Below are 14,598 nucleotides of genomic sequence, written 5' to 3'. Positions count from 1 at the left end.
GGGTTTTCTTGGTTTTCTCAGAATAAGGACGCTCTTCAACGCCCCCAGAGGAACTACTTGGAAAAGTTAATGCAAACCTTTGACAGAAAGGAAGGAAGAAAAAAATCAAGAAAATAGATTTTATATGCCTATATAATACTATATGGAGCCTTGTAGATAAATACAAGCCCACTTTTTGTTTTTCCAGCCTATCCTCCCCCACAAAGGCTGTGCTAGCTGCGAACTGGATGCAATGAAGGGCTGAAACTACAGGCTTCATTCAGCGCAGAGTTTTAGCCGCCCTGGAAGAACCCATCTTCCCACTATTGGGGTGTGGATTGATTTCTCAAAGTCTGCATGGGGAGTGAAATATGCACACATACGTCATATTCATGGATCCACTTAGGAACACCTACCTACCTAATATCACTCAGTTATGAATTTGCTTTGTGTTGAGAGGAATGGAATGCATTTTAGGTTTTGTAAATTTGAGGGAGAGAGAACACAGTGTCGGGGTGGGAGGGGAGGAGGGACCCATCGAGCCGTGCAAGCCGCTGGCTGCAGGGGGAGATTGAGCCAGGAGAGGCACTGACGCCTGTTGTCTTTTCCTTTCTCCCCCTGTGACCCATCCAAACTGGGCAAATTCCAAGGGTGTCATCGAAGGCCACACCTGGGGCTGCACCCGCTCCTGCCCAAGCGGCTCCCCACCTCGGCCAGGGCTGGACGTAAAGGTGGCTGCTTCCGGCCCACGCTCTGCTTTTCCTGCTCGTGACTACTCGTCCTCCCCTCGCTCACAAACATCTGCTTCCCTCCCTTTTCTTTCTCTTGTTCTTCCTCTCTTGCCCTCCCTGTTCATTCAACTTGCCTCAAAAACTTTTTTAAAGGGGGGGGTGTGTGTCTCCTTAGCTTTGTGCATCTCCGTTGTTGCCGTTTTCAAAGTTGAGACCTTGCCAGAGATTCCGAGGTCCTCAGTTTCTTCAAATAGATAGATATATGTATTTTCTTCCCTTAAATGAGATGAAATGAGTGGCGTCCTGGGGTGGAGGGAGGCACTGGCTGGAGTCGGGGCTGGGGGGTGGGATGGGGTGAGGGAAAGATGGGGAGGGGACACGTCACTCAACATTGCTGCTGTCGAAGGTGTGGCACTGAAAGTCCCCGTCCACATACTCCATGCCTGGCAGCTTCATCCCGTACTTGTCCACGCACCAGCAGATGCCACGTTTGCGGCCACGGGAAGGCTTGCACTGGGGTGGGAGAGTGACAGGCAGTGAGGATGGCTGTACCCCGAGGCTCTGCTCCTGCCTGGCCCTTCATCCTCCCTGCCTCAAGACAGATCCTTACCCCCGGAGAGTTGAGGGAGCTGTACCCAACCCTGGGGGTTCTGGTGTCCACAGTGCATGGGCGGACGGGGTGGGGGAAAGTGCTGATTTAGGCAGTCTGCCCTTGTTTTATGTCAAAACGACTTTGTTTTATGTCACCCATTCAGGGTCCTCCAACTTGGTGTTTTCCAGAGAATGATATAACCTGATCATGATCATGATGATGAAAATGATGATAAATTAAATTGTTAAATAATAGTAATAATAGGAGGCATCACTTGTATAGTTGTATCACATATAAGGCACCGCTTAACACTTACTATATTGTAGGTACTGTTCTAAGTACTTTATAAAGATTAGTCCATTATTCCTCATAATCATGTGAGAATAATAGGTACAATTATTCTCCATCTTACATGAGAAACTGGAGGCAGAGACATTGACTAACTGGGGTAAGAGGACGCAGCTAGTAAACAGGAGAGCCAAGCACTCACCCAACGCTGTCTGGTTCTTGACTCCTAACCTAGAGGAGGGGTGCCCTCATCAGAGTCATCTGGGAGGGCATTTGTTAGAAATGCGAATTCTCAGAGTCTGCCCGAGACCTACCATCAGAAACTCTGGGGTGGGACCAGCAATCAGTGTTTTAACAAGACCTCGGGGGTGATACTGATGCCCTAGGAAGTCTGAGATCACTACCCTAAGGTAATGTGTACTCCTTAACGGGCTCAGATGACTGCTTAACCAGCAGTAGGGTTGCCCAAAGGGTAGCCTGGCTGTGAATGGGACACTAAATGATTTCAAGTGGTATGTGGTTAAAACATGTTTTAGAGTCATGTATATGTATATATTTGTATGTGCCTATCAGAAAATAACACATCCAACGTGTGATGTGACGCAGTGATAGAAAGTTTCCTTTTTAGATGAATTCATGTATGTAAGGTGAATCATTAAAACGTCAGTAGATTATAGTGTAGGAGGGAATAGGGACAATCACGATTGTGACGGGTGCAAGGATTTTGGAGGTTTGGGACAAAGTGTTGTTAATGACAGAAATCCAGGCATTTAGAGGTGGAGGTTTCTGGCAAGTGCCCTGAACTTGGGGCTTGGCACGGGGCGTACCTGCTTTCTCTTGTAGAATCCTTTGCGGTCACAGTTGGGCAGGTACACGGCGCGGGGCACCATGCGTGGGCTGGCTTTGAGCTCCTGAAGGGAAGCCTCCATGTGCCTGCGGCAGGGACCCTGTGTGCGGACAGGAGGGGTGAGAGGCGTGCCAGGACCCGCGGGAACCACCAGGACGTGCAGAAAGCGTGGCTGGGGTATGGGGGGCGTGGTAAAGGGTCTGTACGGAGAGTCACCGCCTTCTGCCCCCAGTGGCTGCCATCCAAGGTCTCCCTCCGCCTCACCTGCCGCGCCCCCTGGGCGAATGAAGTGCTGCCACGCACGCTCATTTAGACGCGGGCTAAGGTGGAAAGCTGGGGCGGGGGCGGAGGCTGCGGGGTGTGGATGCAGAGGGGGATGGGGAGAGAATCCTTGAGACTCACCTGCTCAGACTCCTGTCTCATCTCAGGTGCAGAGATGACCCGGGGGTGGGCGGTGTTCTCAGCTCCCCCCACGAACTTGGACTGGGTCAGCTTCTTTCTGCGGTCCTTCCTCACGGCCTCGGCCTTCAGCTCGGAGATGCGGGTGTGCTTGGGTCGGAAAATCTTGGGCGAGTAGGTCTCCTCTGCCATCTCGGAGGTGGTCGGTTCCTCGTGCTCGCGGGAGTCTCTTTCTGCAGGGAGAAGGGGGCGGAGGCTCAGCCTCTGAGGGCTGAGGCCCAACCGTGCAGAGCCCGAGGCTCGAAGGATTGGGGTGAGGGCACGGGCTCTCTGCCCTCCTGGACTCGTCCAAACTGGGGAAAGCAGGGAAATGAGAACCAGGGCACGAGTCGACACTCGTGTAAGTGGTGGGAAATCCAGGGCGACTTCATGGGGTAGGAGAGTGTTGGAAAAGTCAGGCTGATACAGGAGGGGACGTCGGACAGGAGGGAGAGGATATTTTGGGGACGGGGAGGGCGAGGGCTGTGGGAAGGGGCTTGCTTGTTGGGGGGCTGGCTAAGTAGATGGGGTGGTGGCCGGAGGCGGGGCTGTGATGTAAGAACACAATCTGGAGACCTAGGCTGTCGGGGGAAATAGGCGATGGCCAGAACGTGGACAAGAGGCCAAGTCCGTCCTTTTGGTGTTTTCAGAACTGCTGGAGTTGAGATATATCTGGAGCTGGGAAACCAAGGGCAGGAGGGTCCTGGGGTGTCTGGACGGGCAGGGGGCTGGGGACCATCAGGCGGAACAGGAAGAGGGGAGCCGGGAGAGCCAGAAATGTGGGGTCTGGAGGGGATCAGTGCCGGCGGCTGGGGGAGACGTGGAAGCCCGGGGCCTTGCTTCCTTCTCAGAGCTGGCTCTGTGCTCTGCGCCCTGGGAGGCTGGGACATAACTCAGCTCCAGGCCAAGAGAGGCAGACTGCTGGCTGCCGGTGGAGTGGTTATATATAGCAGTGACTTGGTGACAGTCTATATTTAGCTGACTTATGACCTTTAAAGAACTAGGACTTTGTTCATCTATTTGTCGATCTGTTCATTCCAGCCCCCGGCCTTTTCTTGGTTCACAGATTTCCATGAAATTCTCATCTCACAGGCGCCCTTCTCTGGGTCCCTCCTCTCAGCGCCCTGATCCCACCAGCCTAGGCAGACCCAGGGCAGGAGGTCTTCGATTGCTCTTCCCAGGTGGGCAGAGCGTGGGCAGGATGCCCAGGGTGAGAGCAGGTGTAGGGCAGGGTGGGTGCGGGCAGGGAACCCTGTCTTCACTGCCCTCTTTTCTTTTCAAATTTTAAAAAAGAAAATAGGGCTTTGGGGTGACCCTGAATAACTCAAATAGACTGAAGAATAATCCTGTTGTCCACCCTCGCTGCTCTCACTGGGCTGCCCGGGAGCCCAGGCGGCAAGGCATGGGTTGGGAAATAGAAGGAGGGGAATCTGAGGAGGTGGTGACGCGGAGAGGTGCAGGGAGGGAGCAGTTCTGTGAGAGGACACTGTTTGGTGTCCCCGGGGCAGGAGATTTCAGCCCAGGGGTAGTTCCAGGTGTGTGTTAAGAGAGGTATTTGGAGGCCTGGCCTAACCTGGTCAGGATGGCAGGTGGCAGGAAGCACCCAAGCACCTGTTTGTCTCTTGGCTCAGTATTTGTCAGATTTAATCAAGTAGGCAATCCGGTCCTTAAGGCCCTGGCAGGGAAGTTCCCCACCCTAAAGAAGCCTCCAGAGGTTTGCAGTGTTCTGGGTGGCGGCTGACTTGGGTGTTTATCCACAGGAGAGGAAGGGAAGCAGCTTCTGGGGAAGGAGGTGTGAGAAAGCAAACGACAAAGCAGCGGGCAGGCTCTCCCTGAACAAAATTCGGTACCAGGATCCCTGTCCCCTTCTGGCCTTTCACTCCCTCTTCCCACCATGTCCTGCCCTGTGCTCTGACTGTATCAAAACCCACCGGGGTGATAAATCAACAAGGTGATGCACCTGGCAGGTGGAATGGAGCCTTCCGGAGATTAGCTAACAGAGTGATGTTTTTGGCGTAAACCAACTTTTCCTGGTTGTGGGATTAGCTAGGATGGGGGTGGGATGCAGGGTGGAGCAAGCTGATTTGGGGGACTCTGTGCAAAGTGAAAGATTAGGGCTCTGTTATCTAGTAATTCAGGCCCAAACCTGAGGCCCAGGTCTTGAGGGAGGGGGTGAGGAGAGGTAAAGCGAACCATTGCCTGGTCACATCTTACTGAGTGACTTGACACTTCACTCAGGCTCTCTGGGCATCCCCAAGCACTCTGACCCTCGCTTGAGCAGTGGGGGAGGGGAGAGGGCAAGCGATGGTTGCTATTGAAAGGCTGGGAGCATTCTGGGTGTGCATATGGCCACACGCCTTCCCCAGTCAAGATTGTAACCAGGTGGAGGGAGGGGAGGAGGGCGAGAGGGCTGGGGGTGGGACGCATGGAGGAAGGATGAGCATCTCCTTTGGGGGCTGCTCTGGCCTGGCCCAGAGGGCCAGCAGACTGTCCTCAGGGGCACCTGTGGATCTGGGCTCTTCACCGGGAGAGGTCCCCTGAGCTGCTTACTCCCAGTGGCCGGCTGTTCCAGCTCCCCGAATCCCTCCAATAGACCATCCCTGTGTCCACAAGTACACGCACCCATCCCAGCGGTGCTCTTTCTGGCTCTTAAAGATATCTGGGGTGGGAGTGCCACCCACCTTCTTCTGGTCACCTGTTTTGGGGGCCCCCTGTCCCTTTGGTCAGAGGGTGTGATCCTCCAGATGCCTTTTCACCTTTTCTCACGGAGCTTCTCTCTCTGGCTTTGGTGGTCGTGCAAGTACATTGGCTAATGCCCACCCTCCCCCAAGGTCAGCAGCCCTTCTCAAGACTTTTCATATTTTAGAATCTTTGAGAAGTGCTGTGGCTGCCCTTAACCTTGAATCACCCTTCCTGGGAGGAGGATAGGGCTGTTAACAATGGTTCAAGAAACTTTGGGGCAATTTACTTTGACCTTTCTTGGTCTTCTGTCCAAAAGCGCTAGCTTTGAGACTAAGCAGGGATGATACTGGGGGAACGAAGTGCCTTCTTTAAGGAACTCAGAGTACTTTTGCAAACCCTCTGTCCTTCCCCTGGCCTCACCAAGGCCGGGTTCCTCAGGGCATACCCTCCCCAGTTTGCAGTCTCTTTGGCTGTTTCTGAAGGGCAGACTTAAAGTTTTGATGTGCCTCCCGGGTTTCGGTGCCACTTAACCCCATGGGACCTATTACTTAGGCAGTGGGAGAGTCGAGTATCAAAGATACTAATCAGGGTCTTGTGGTCACCTGTAGGCTCCAGAGAGACAGCGGAAACTTGGAGCGGAGCCAGGGCAGAGCCATGAAGATTAAAGGGCTGGAAAGTAAGACTGGAGCTGGGATGCCAGAGCCAACTAGCCCTACTCAGCTGCTTTGTAGCTGAGCCATAAATAGGCTTGCAATTTTGGAAGGGTTTAAGTTTTAGATAAAACAAGAAGGCACAAGTAGACTGGCAGCTCCTGAGCTGTTTCATCCAAAGAAAATGGAGCAAGGTTGCAGAAGGGATTTAGGTGGGATATAAGGGAGGACTTCCTGGTGAAGTTGCCCTGCACGTGAATAGCAATCTAGGGAATTTAGCAATGCAGTAGGTTCTGGAAGCCAGTCGACCAGCATGTCAGTACCTCCATACGGCCAGTAGGTGGCAGAGGAGACCGATGGCCGCAGAACACGTCCGTGGAGCTTCCTTGTAGGGACTGTAAATAATTTTAAAATCTGGAATTTGTGTGCCTCCCTCTCCTACTTCTCTGACAACCACCCCAATGCTCCCCTCTTTGTGTGTCTGCAGCATGCATGGAAAGAGTCAGAGAGATGGACATGCACGGACTGGGAAGGACCCACGGGGGTTCAGGGTGTAGAAGGCAGGTGTGTGGGGGGGCAATGCTATCAGTGTGTAACCCCCTGCTGTTTCTTTAATCTGCACCTGAAACAGGGTCAGGGAAAGAAGGGAAACAGATCTAGGACCTCCCTTCCTATCTCTAGATGTTATTTTGAAAGGATTCTGCAGAGAGTGGGCAAGGGAATGTTCACTATTGTTCCCTCCTCTGGGAAGCTGTTGAGGCAGGGCCCTTTAACTCCATGATCTATCCAACGACGAAGGAAGCAAGGGTTCTCATATTGTCCCGATATTTATCTTTGGACAACTATCTGATTCTCTGCTCTGTTCTGCCCCCAGTCCTGCCACCCGGGCTGATGCTCCCAGCCCCTGCCATGTTAGGGTGGGCAACTCAGTTTCTCCTTCATTCATAAGGCGCTGCGCATTCACACTGATGCAGCAACATCCACTGAGGCACTCCCCAGGGCAACACGAAAACCTGCTTGAGGACTGTGCCATCCTCATGTCCCAGTGAATCTTTTTTTTTTTTTGGCCACGCCATGAAGCTTGTGGGATCTTAGTTCCCCAACCAGGGATTGAACCAGGGCCCCGGCAGTGAAAGTGCCCAGTCTTAACCAGTGGACCACCAGGGAATTCCCCCAGTGAACCTTGAGTGTGTCTGAGTGCAGGCCCAGCCAGTGTGGACCCAGAGGCATCCCAGGGTGGGCACTGCTCCTCACAGCACAAGTGCCAATGCATGCTCCCTCCCCAAGCCCCACCGCTGTCTCCAACCTGCCCTCTCACTGTAGTTCTCCTGCAGGCGCAGGTTGCTTTAGCAGCAGGATCAGGCACTTGCTCTTAGGAAGCCTTCTCATCCCACCTGCTCCTCGAGCCCAGCGATGGGGCGGGTCCAGTTGGGGACCTTCTGCTTCCTGCAATCGAACCTTCCACCCTAGGGCTGTTAGTCCTACCTTGGCACCATTAACAGCCTGGGCCCAGCCTGGTGTTTGTTTCCCACACTATCTTGACCTCATAATCAAACTTAGAGAAAATGGGTGGACCAGATATTGTGACTCTGCCTACGGAAATCGGAGAAGCTGAGGTGTACTTGGAACTCGCAGCTCAGGAAGGATGTGGGGCTTTGCCAGGCCACTTGGACCTGGGAGCAGTCTCTTTTCCTAGCCAGAAGACAAGAGGGGTTCACCCAGAATCTCTCTACAAGGAATGAAAAGGGGAGCTGGGTTTCCACTCCCTCTCATTCTAGCTCCCTCTGTGGAGTTCAAACAGTAAACTTCTTAAGGGGAGAACTTTGCCATTTATCTTGGTCTCTCCAGCCTATGGTCTTCAATAAATAATCTTTAAATGGAGAGATGCGTGAATCTGCTCACGAGACAGAGCGCAGGAGGTCTAGGAGCAGTTCTGTAATGCCAGCTGTGGCATGTTAGAGCTCAGTGGGTACCCTGAGGGGTCATGTCACCCATGCACCTGCCTTTAGACACAGGAGCTGCTGCAGAGGGAACAAGTTGGCAGGGAGGTGAGTCTCACAGGAGTGGGAAGAAGTAGGGTCCCCTGGATTTACTGGGCTTCTTTGATCTAAGACTGTGCTGTGTCCAATACAGTTGAAATGGATAAATATTAAATCAGATTACAAACTCAGCTTCTCAGTTGCTCCAACCACATTTCTGGTGTTCAATAGCCACATGTGGCCAGCGGCTACTGTATTGGACAGCACAGATCGATGACACTTCCATCACTGCCCAAAATTCCCCTGGGCAGCTCGTCCGAGGGCACTGATCCATGCCTGGGTATGGCTGGATTCTCCGTGCCTCCTGTCAGCTTGGCTTTGTTTCCTAGCCAACCTGCAGTCTCCTGCTCTTTGCTACACATAAGGCTTCTGCGAAAATGCTGGATCAGCTGCTCACTGTTTAAAAAAATGTGAGACATGTCTCAGTCTCCTGAAGTTTGACCATATCCCAGCTGCAGATGCCAAGAGACTCAATTACACTGTGTGTGCTTTTGCATAAAGAAAAAGGGGACGGGGCAGTAGGGAGGGCCGCAGAGCCTTCCAGGGGAGCTGCACCGTTCCCGCTCCTACCCGTAACATCACTGACCAGTGCCTACCTTGCTCCAGTCTCTCTTGGAAGACTCTGTTTTCTTCTCTTCTGTGGTTAGTAACAGACATGCATGTTCTGGGCTCTTTTTCACCTGAATTATGGGCTGAGAAGGGAAGGAACACTGACTTCCCGAGAGGAAAAGAAACCCAAACGACTGTTAGCCTAAGGAACCAGTTGCAAGAAGGTAGGAGTTGCAAAAAGACACTGGCGGGGAGTCTTGCTGACCTCGGGTACATGGCAGAGGCGGGGAGCAGATTCAGAGACTTAGTGACTGGACAGAGAGAGCAACAGGCTTAGCCCCCTGAGCTCCTTTACAGCCCCCCGCCATTTCAGGCCAGGAAAACCAACGTGGGTATGTAACATCTCTATCCTGAGCACAGAAATAAAGACACCATAGAGCAAAGCAAAGAAACAGAGTCAGGAGCCAGACTACCAGCCCTTGACCTTCAGTCACGCTTCTTGGGAGGAAGATGGGGCTGCTAACCGTGGTTCAATAAATCCTGGTGCAGGTGTACTTTGACCTCTCTTAGTTGCGTCCTCTCCTCTCCTTGCCTTAGTTTTCTCATCTGACTTATAGGGAGGATGACAACAGCCCCTTCTCCATAGGGTTGTGAGGATTCTATGAGCCGCTACGTGCTAATGAACTCTCAGCGTAGGTCTCCGCCTTGGTAGGTCTCTGTTGCCTCCCACCTCCCTTGTTCCCATCATCAACTAAAAATCTGGTTGCTGTGATATGTGGCTGACAGGTGTCTACTTGTAGATCACAAGATCTCAGGCGCCTTGGACTGAAGAAAGGTCTGCTGGGAAGTGATGGCTCTACCTTCATCTCTGGGGAGCCTGATTGCCAACCTCAGGTGAGAGGGGCTTTGCCCAAGCGCTTCTGAGAACTGATTCCCGCTTAGAGAACTCAGCCTGGGAGTCTGTCCTTTGTCTTATCCTATTCCTTCATGCTGCATTAAGGCACTAGGTCTTTTTCCCTAAAGGTGGAGAGAGAAAAGGTGACCCACCACCTTTCCACAGTGTAGATATGGCAGGTGTCAAGTTGGCGGCACTTCCCCAGAATGAAAGGCTGGGGTCCCACTCACACATCCTCCACTGTAAAGGAAGGATCCTCCTAATTTTTTTCCCCTGGGGACAAACTAGGATTCAGGGCCATGACTCTGGCACACATTTCTTGATCCCTGGGCGGCAGCTGGTGATAAATTTACACATAAGAGATACACACTTATGTGCAACTCCCAAGATGAGTATATCCAGTCGTCCAGTATCTCTCTCGACTTGGGGAAGGTACATGCTCAGTAGAAACGTCTCTATCTCTTTCCTATATACACCCCAAACCAGAAGGCAATGGAGGGGTGAGGTGGGGGGCAGCCTTTGAATGGGGGAAGGGGAGATGAAGAGAGGCAGGAAGTGAGGGACCATTTCTCCGACCTGGCCACACTCCCACTGGTGACTCGTCACGGCCCATTCAGAACAGCACAATTAAGTAGCCAAATTCCCTGTTAAGTCCTCAACCTAGAAGAAATGGACAAATTCTTAGAATTATACAACCTTGCAAGACTGAATCATGAAGAAATAGAAAACCTGAATAAACTGATCACAAATAAAGTGATTGAAATAATAATCAAAAACCTCCCAAAAAACAAAATCCAGGACCAGATGCCTTCACAGCTAAATTCTACCAAACATTTAAAGAAGATTTAATACCTACCCTTCTCAAACCCGGTTCCCCTAAGAAGAGAGACTTGCTAGGGGTCAAACAAGGGAGTCTGTCCTGTTTGGCAATTAAAGCTCAGACTCTTTTCCTTTTTGACGTTTGTGGGGCAGGAAGAGAGTAGAGGCAGTAGTTCCCTTCTCAGGTGTGGGAGGGGCTTCCTGGTGGCCTCTGCCCTGTCCAGTTCGGTGGCCACTGGCTATATGTGGCTTTTGGCCCTTGAAATGTGGTTAGTGGGACTGGATTTTAAGATTTATTTCATTTAAATTAATTTAAATTAAAAAAATATCCTTGGTTATTGGAAAACTTTTGAGTATATTTAGGGCAACTCAGGTATATGCATCTACTTTTTCAACTGTAAATCTTATGAAAACGAAAAATACAGATCAGGTATTTCCAATGAAAATTTGGTGTTTGAATTGAGGTGTGCTGTAAATGTAAAATACACTTCAGATTTCAAAGACTTAACATGAAAGAATGTAAAATATCTCATTATAATTGCTTATTTTGAGTATATGTGGAAATTATAATATTTTGGGTACGTTGAGTTAAAACATACAGTTAAAATTAATTTCACCTCTTTCTTTTTACCTATTTTTGAAAAAAGTGACTCTTAGAAAGTTGGAAATTACATATGTATGTGGCTTGTATTATATTTCAGTCGGACAGTGCTGTTCTAAAGGGTCTGGAAGGAGAGCCATCCTCACTGAGGTGACAGGGAAACTGGGGAGCAGCTCCCCAGTACAGCTGTAATGGTACAATCTACCCAGTTCGGGATAATAGGGGCCCATGTAAAACATCTCTGCAAACCAGCAGAGGTCATATGAGGCTAGGTTCTGAGTGCAAATTCAATCTGGGTTTTGCTTCAGGATTTGGTAAGAGAAGGGCTGATCTCCGATGGTTTAGGTGAGGGATCAAAAATAAGATAACCTATTTACTTTAAAACACCCCCCAGGGCTCACCTGGTGGTCTAAGCCAGGGGTCCCCAGCCCCCAGGCCGCAGACCGATATCGGTCCGTGGCCTGTTAGGAACCGGGTCGCACAGCAGGAGGTGAGCAGGGAGCAAGCAAAGCTTCACCTGCCGCTGCCCATCACTGGTGTTACTGCCTGGACCATTCCCCCTCACCCCTGCTTCCGGTCCGTAGAAAAATTGTCTTCCACGAAACCGGTCCCTGTTGCCAAAAATGTTGGGGCCAGCCGGTCTAACCTATTGGGAAGACAGCCTTATCTGCCTCCTTCTTAAGAAGCCCCCAAAGGAGGAGCTGTGCCAGCACCCAGGATGTATGAGGACGGCTCTCAGCAATTCCTCAGATCAACGTGAGGCCCCCCAGCTGTAATCTGGAGGGTTTCCTCTCCTCTCTTTCTGAAAGAGCTCCCACATACCTGACTACGTTCAAAAACCCGGTGACCTTCTCTCTCTCTTCCTTATCAACTTGTGTGGCATATGGTTTTCCCTCTTTTTCTTCTGATGCGCAAATCCCCCAATCACTCCCTCACCCTCATCCCATCGGACCCGAGCTCAGATCTCATCATCTTGCTGCCCGGCTCCATGGAAGCCCGTGCTGGTGGAGGCTGGTTGCCTTGGGAAGCCGGCCACTTCTGTGCCGCGGGCTCCTTAGCGACTGTGGACCGCTGCCTAGCCAAGGAGCAGCGAGGGCCTGCCTGCCTGCCTGCCCGCATCAGGACAGCTCCCTGTCATTCAGGAAATGAGGTTTGGCACATGGACCTGAAGTCTTGACTGAACACACTACCCTCCTTGCCCCCATCCCAAACCACTGGCTTAAGCCAGCCTTGCTTGCAAGACCGTGCAGAAAAAGGGACGGAACGGGGAGGGATTGAAAATAAAGGGGTACTGCCTTCTCCACTTTGGGGCCACTTCACTTCTTCCCCTCAAATGGAGCACTCCCAGTTCTGAGCTCTTATTTCATCTTCACAACCCGCCCCGGCCCCCAGCTCCCTGCCCCGCCTCCCCACAGCTATGGGATGACAGCCTCGGGCGATATTTGCCAAAGACCTCATTGCAGGTTAGACCAGACTGAGGCCAGAGACCTAGTGACTTAAGGAAGAAAGCCAGGGAGAGCGGAACGGAGGCCTAGGCTCAACAGGATTCTAAGGCTGAGTTCTAGCCCTGGCTCTGCCTCTAACCCTGCGCCTAATTCTGGGCTAGTGACTTGCACTTAGGGCCTCAGAGTCCTCATCTGTAAAATGAGGGCCTTGACTGCCATGATGCCATGATCACTGCGGGTTCCTTCCAGCTGTAGCATTCTTTGGCCAACACCCAGACAATTCCTGGAGAGACTCTCGGACCTAGCTAAGCTGAGTGGCCAGGCAGGAAAGGCTACTTTGCCTCTCATGGAGATTTCCAGTCACTTCTCTGGATTTATATTTAAGAAGGAAAAAAAAAAAAGACATCATAACAGATATCATGGCAAGAATTGGAGCTTGAAACAAGAATGGGGGACTCTGTGGATATGGGGAGAGGGGACCAGAAGCTTAGAACTGGCTTTTTTAATTTGCTTATTTCTTCCTGCAGATATGTAATAAATCTTATTGTTTTGGAAAACATATGTCCAGATTACACTTGAAGGATGGTCTCTGGGGATTGCAACTTTTGGACCTACCATAGTAAAAATGCAAAACAAAATCTCAAAACCTCACCAAACAGGCTCCGCCCTCTTCACTTCTGCTTCCGGTGGGACCTCATTGGTACCTGGTCTGTTTATGGCGTTTTTCCCATTTCTGGAGGCAATAGACCTGGAGTGTGGTGGCCCTTCTCCAAAATTTTATTTTCTATACATTAAATAACTCAGTTTCAAAGACACTGCTCAGGTACAAAGTAAAAACTTTAGATAACAAAAATCACCTTCTTTTCCTGTTAGCACCTTCCCCCTCACCCCGCCCCCCCTTCCCCATTAAGGGGACCAGGGTTTCTGCTGGGATTCCTGCTCCCATGCCCTTTGCTGTAACCCTCATGGTGACCTCTGGCTCCTAGGTCAGCCTGGTCCCCCCTCTGCAGCTGCAAGCCCACCTGCCTGCTCAGATCCAATCCAAGCCCCCGGACTAATGCACAGCTGCTCCAAGTTAGAACTGAAGCCCTCAGGGGAAGGCCTTGGAGTTGGGGGATGGAGAAGGGGGTGGGATGGGAGGGAGGGATAAGAAAGGGGTCAGGGTGGAGGTGGGGAGGGTAGGGGGAGAAGTGGAAAGAAAATGAGCTCTCACTGTGGCCAACTGTGCTTGCTCTTCCAGTCTGAGCTGACAAAGCAGAAAGAGGGGGAAGGGAGGGGAGACGGAAGGCAAGAAAAGTTAAGTTAAAAGCACCCTCTCTCGTCTTCCCGGCTCCCATTTTGGTTGGCTCAGGGCACAGCCAGCCTCTTAAAGACTTGTTTCAAAGGGAGGGGATACGGGTGGGAAAGGAATCTGTCTCCTTCAGTTTTCCGTAATCTTGTTCAACCCAGACAAAAATTTGGCCAATAAACCTAACTCTGGAACTTGATTTCAACATGGCATTTGGACCAGGCTGGGAATGGAAGCCAGGGTGATGGAGGGCCAAACCCTTCAAAGAAGCAAAGGCTGAATTCATTTTTATTTAGGTCATTTTTCTTTCTTTCCCAGAAGCATATTTTCTGTTCTTCCTCTCTTATTTCTGAATGACAGAACTGAAACCCAGAACCCACTTCTCCCTGTATCCCAAACTTAATATCTCACAGGCACAAGAGAGATCTTCCAGACCCGGGCAAGTCTGTGTGCCAGTAAAGCCACAAGGCTCCTTCCCCAAACAATGCTCAGAGCAAAGCTCGGTCCTCCCTTGACTCGACCCAGCTCACCCATATGTATTGAGCTCGGTCCAATAAATAACTCCTGTCTCCCGCCTCCCTCTAGCCCTCACACACATTGCCCTCTGTTTCTATATCTGTCTTTGCCCCTGAACTGGCCAGAATAAAATGCAGGGCCCGGAGCGCTCCCGGCACCAGGCTCGCGGGCGGACGCCCTCTCCCGTTGCGCAGCAACGCGCCTAGCAAAACACCAGTCCCCTCCCGCCCTCCGCTCTT

At 51.4% G+C, this 14,598-nt stretch overlaps 1 protein-coding gene across 1 annotated transcript in view; it reads right to left on the bottom strand.

The window, feature by feature from the left end:
• Positions 1 to 955: 955 nt before the first annotated feature.
• IGFBP5 (insulin like growth factor binding protein 5) overlaps positions 956 to 14,598 on the bottom strand; it is a 17,554-nt gene continuing 3,911 nt past the window's right edge. The window contains exons 2-4 of the mRNA XM_007456953.1: positions 2,840 to 3,069; positions 2,418 to 2,537; positions 956 to 1,223 (exon numbers count right to left, since the gene is read on the bottom strand). Of these exons, the coding sequence (XP_007457015.1) occupies positions 1,092 to 1,223; positions 2,418 to 2,537; positions 2,840 to 3,069 (482 nt within the window). The 3' untranslated portion in view covers positions 956 to 1,091. The remainder of the gene's footprint in view (positions 1,224 to 2,417; positions 2,538 to 2,839; positions 3,070 to 14,598) is intronic.

Source organism: Lipotes vexillifer, unplaced genomic scaffold (genome assembly GCF_000442215.2).
Source record: "Lipotes vexillifer unplaced genomic scaffold, Lipotes_vexillifer_v1.1 scaffold526, whole genome shotgun sequence".
NCBI classification, from domain to species: domain Eukaryota; kingdom Metazoa; phylum Chordata; class Mammalia; order Artiodactyla; family Lipotidae; genus Lipotes; species Lipotes vexillifer.
The sequence above is the reverse complement of the archived record's forward strand: the minus strand, read 5'-3'. Positions and strand labels throughout refer to the sequence as shown.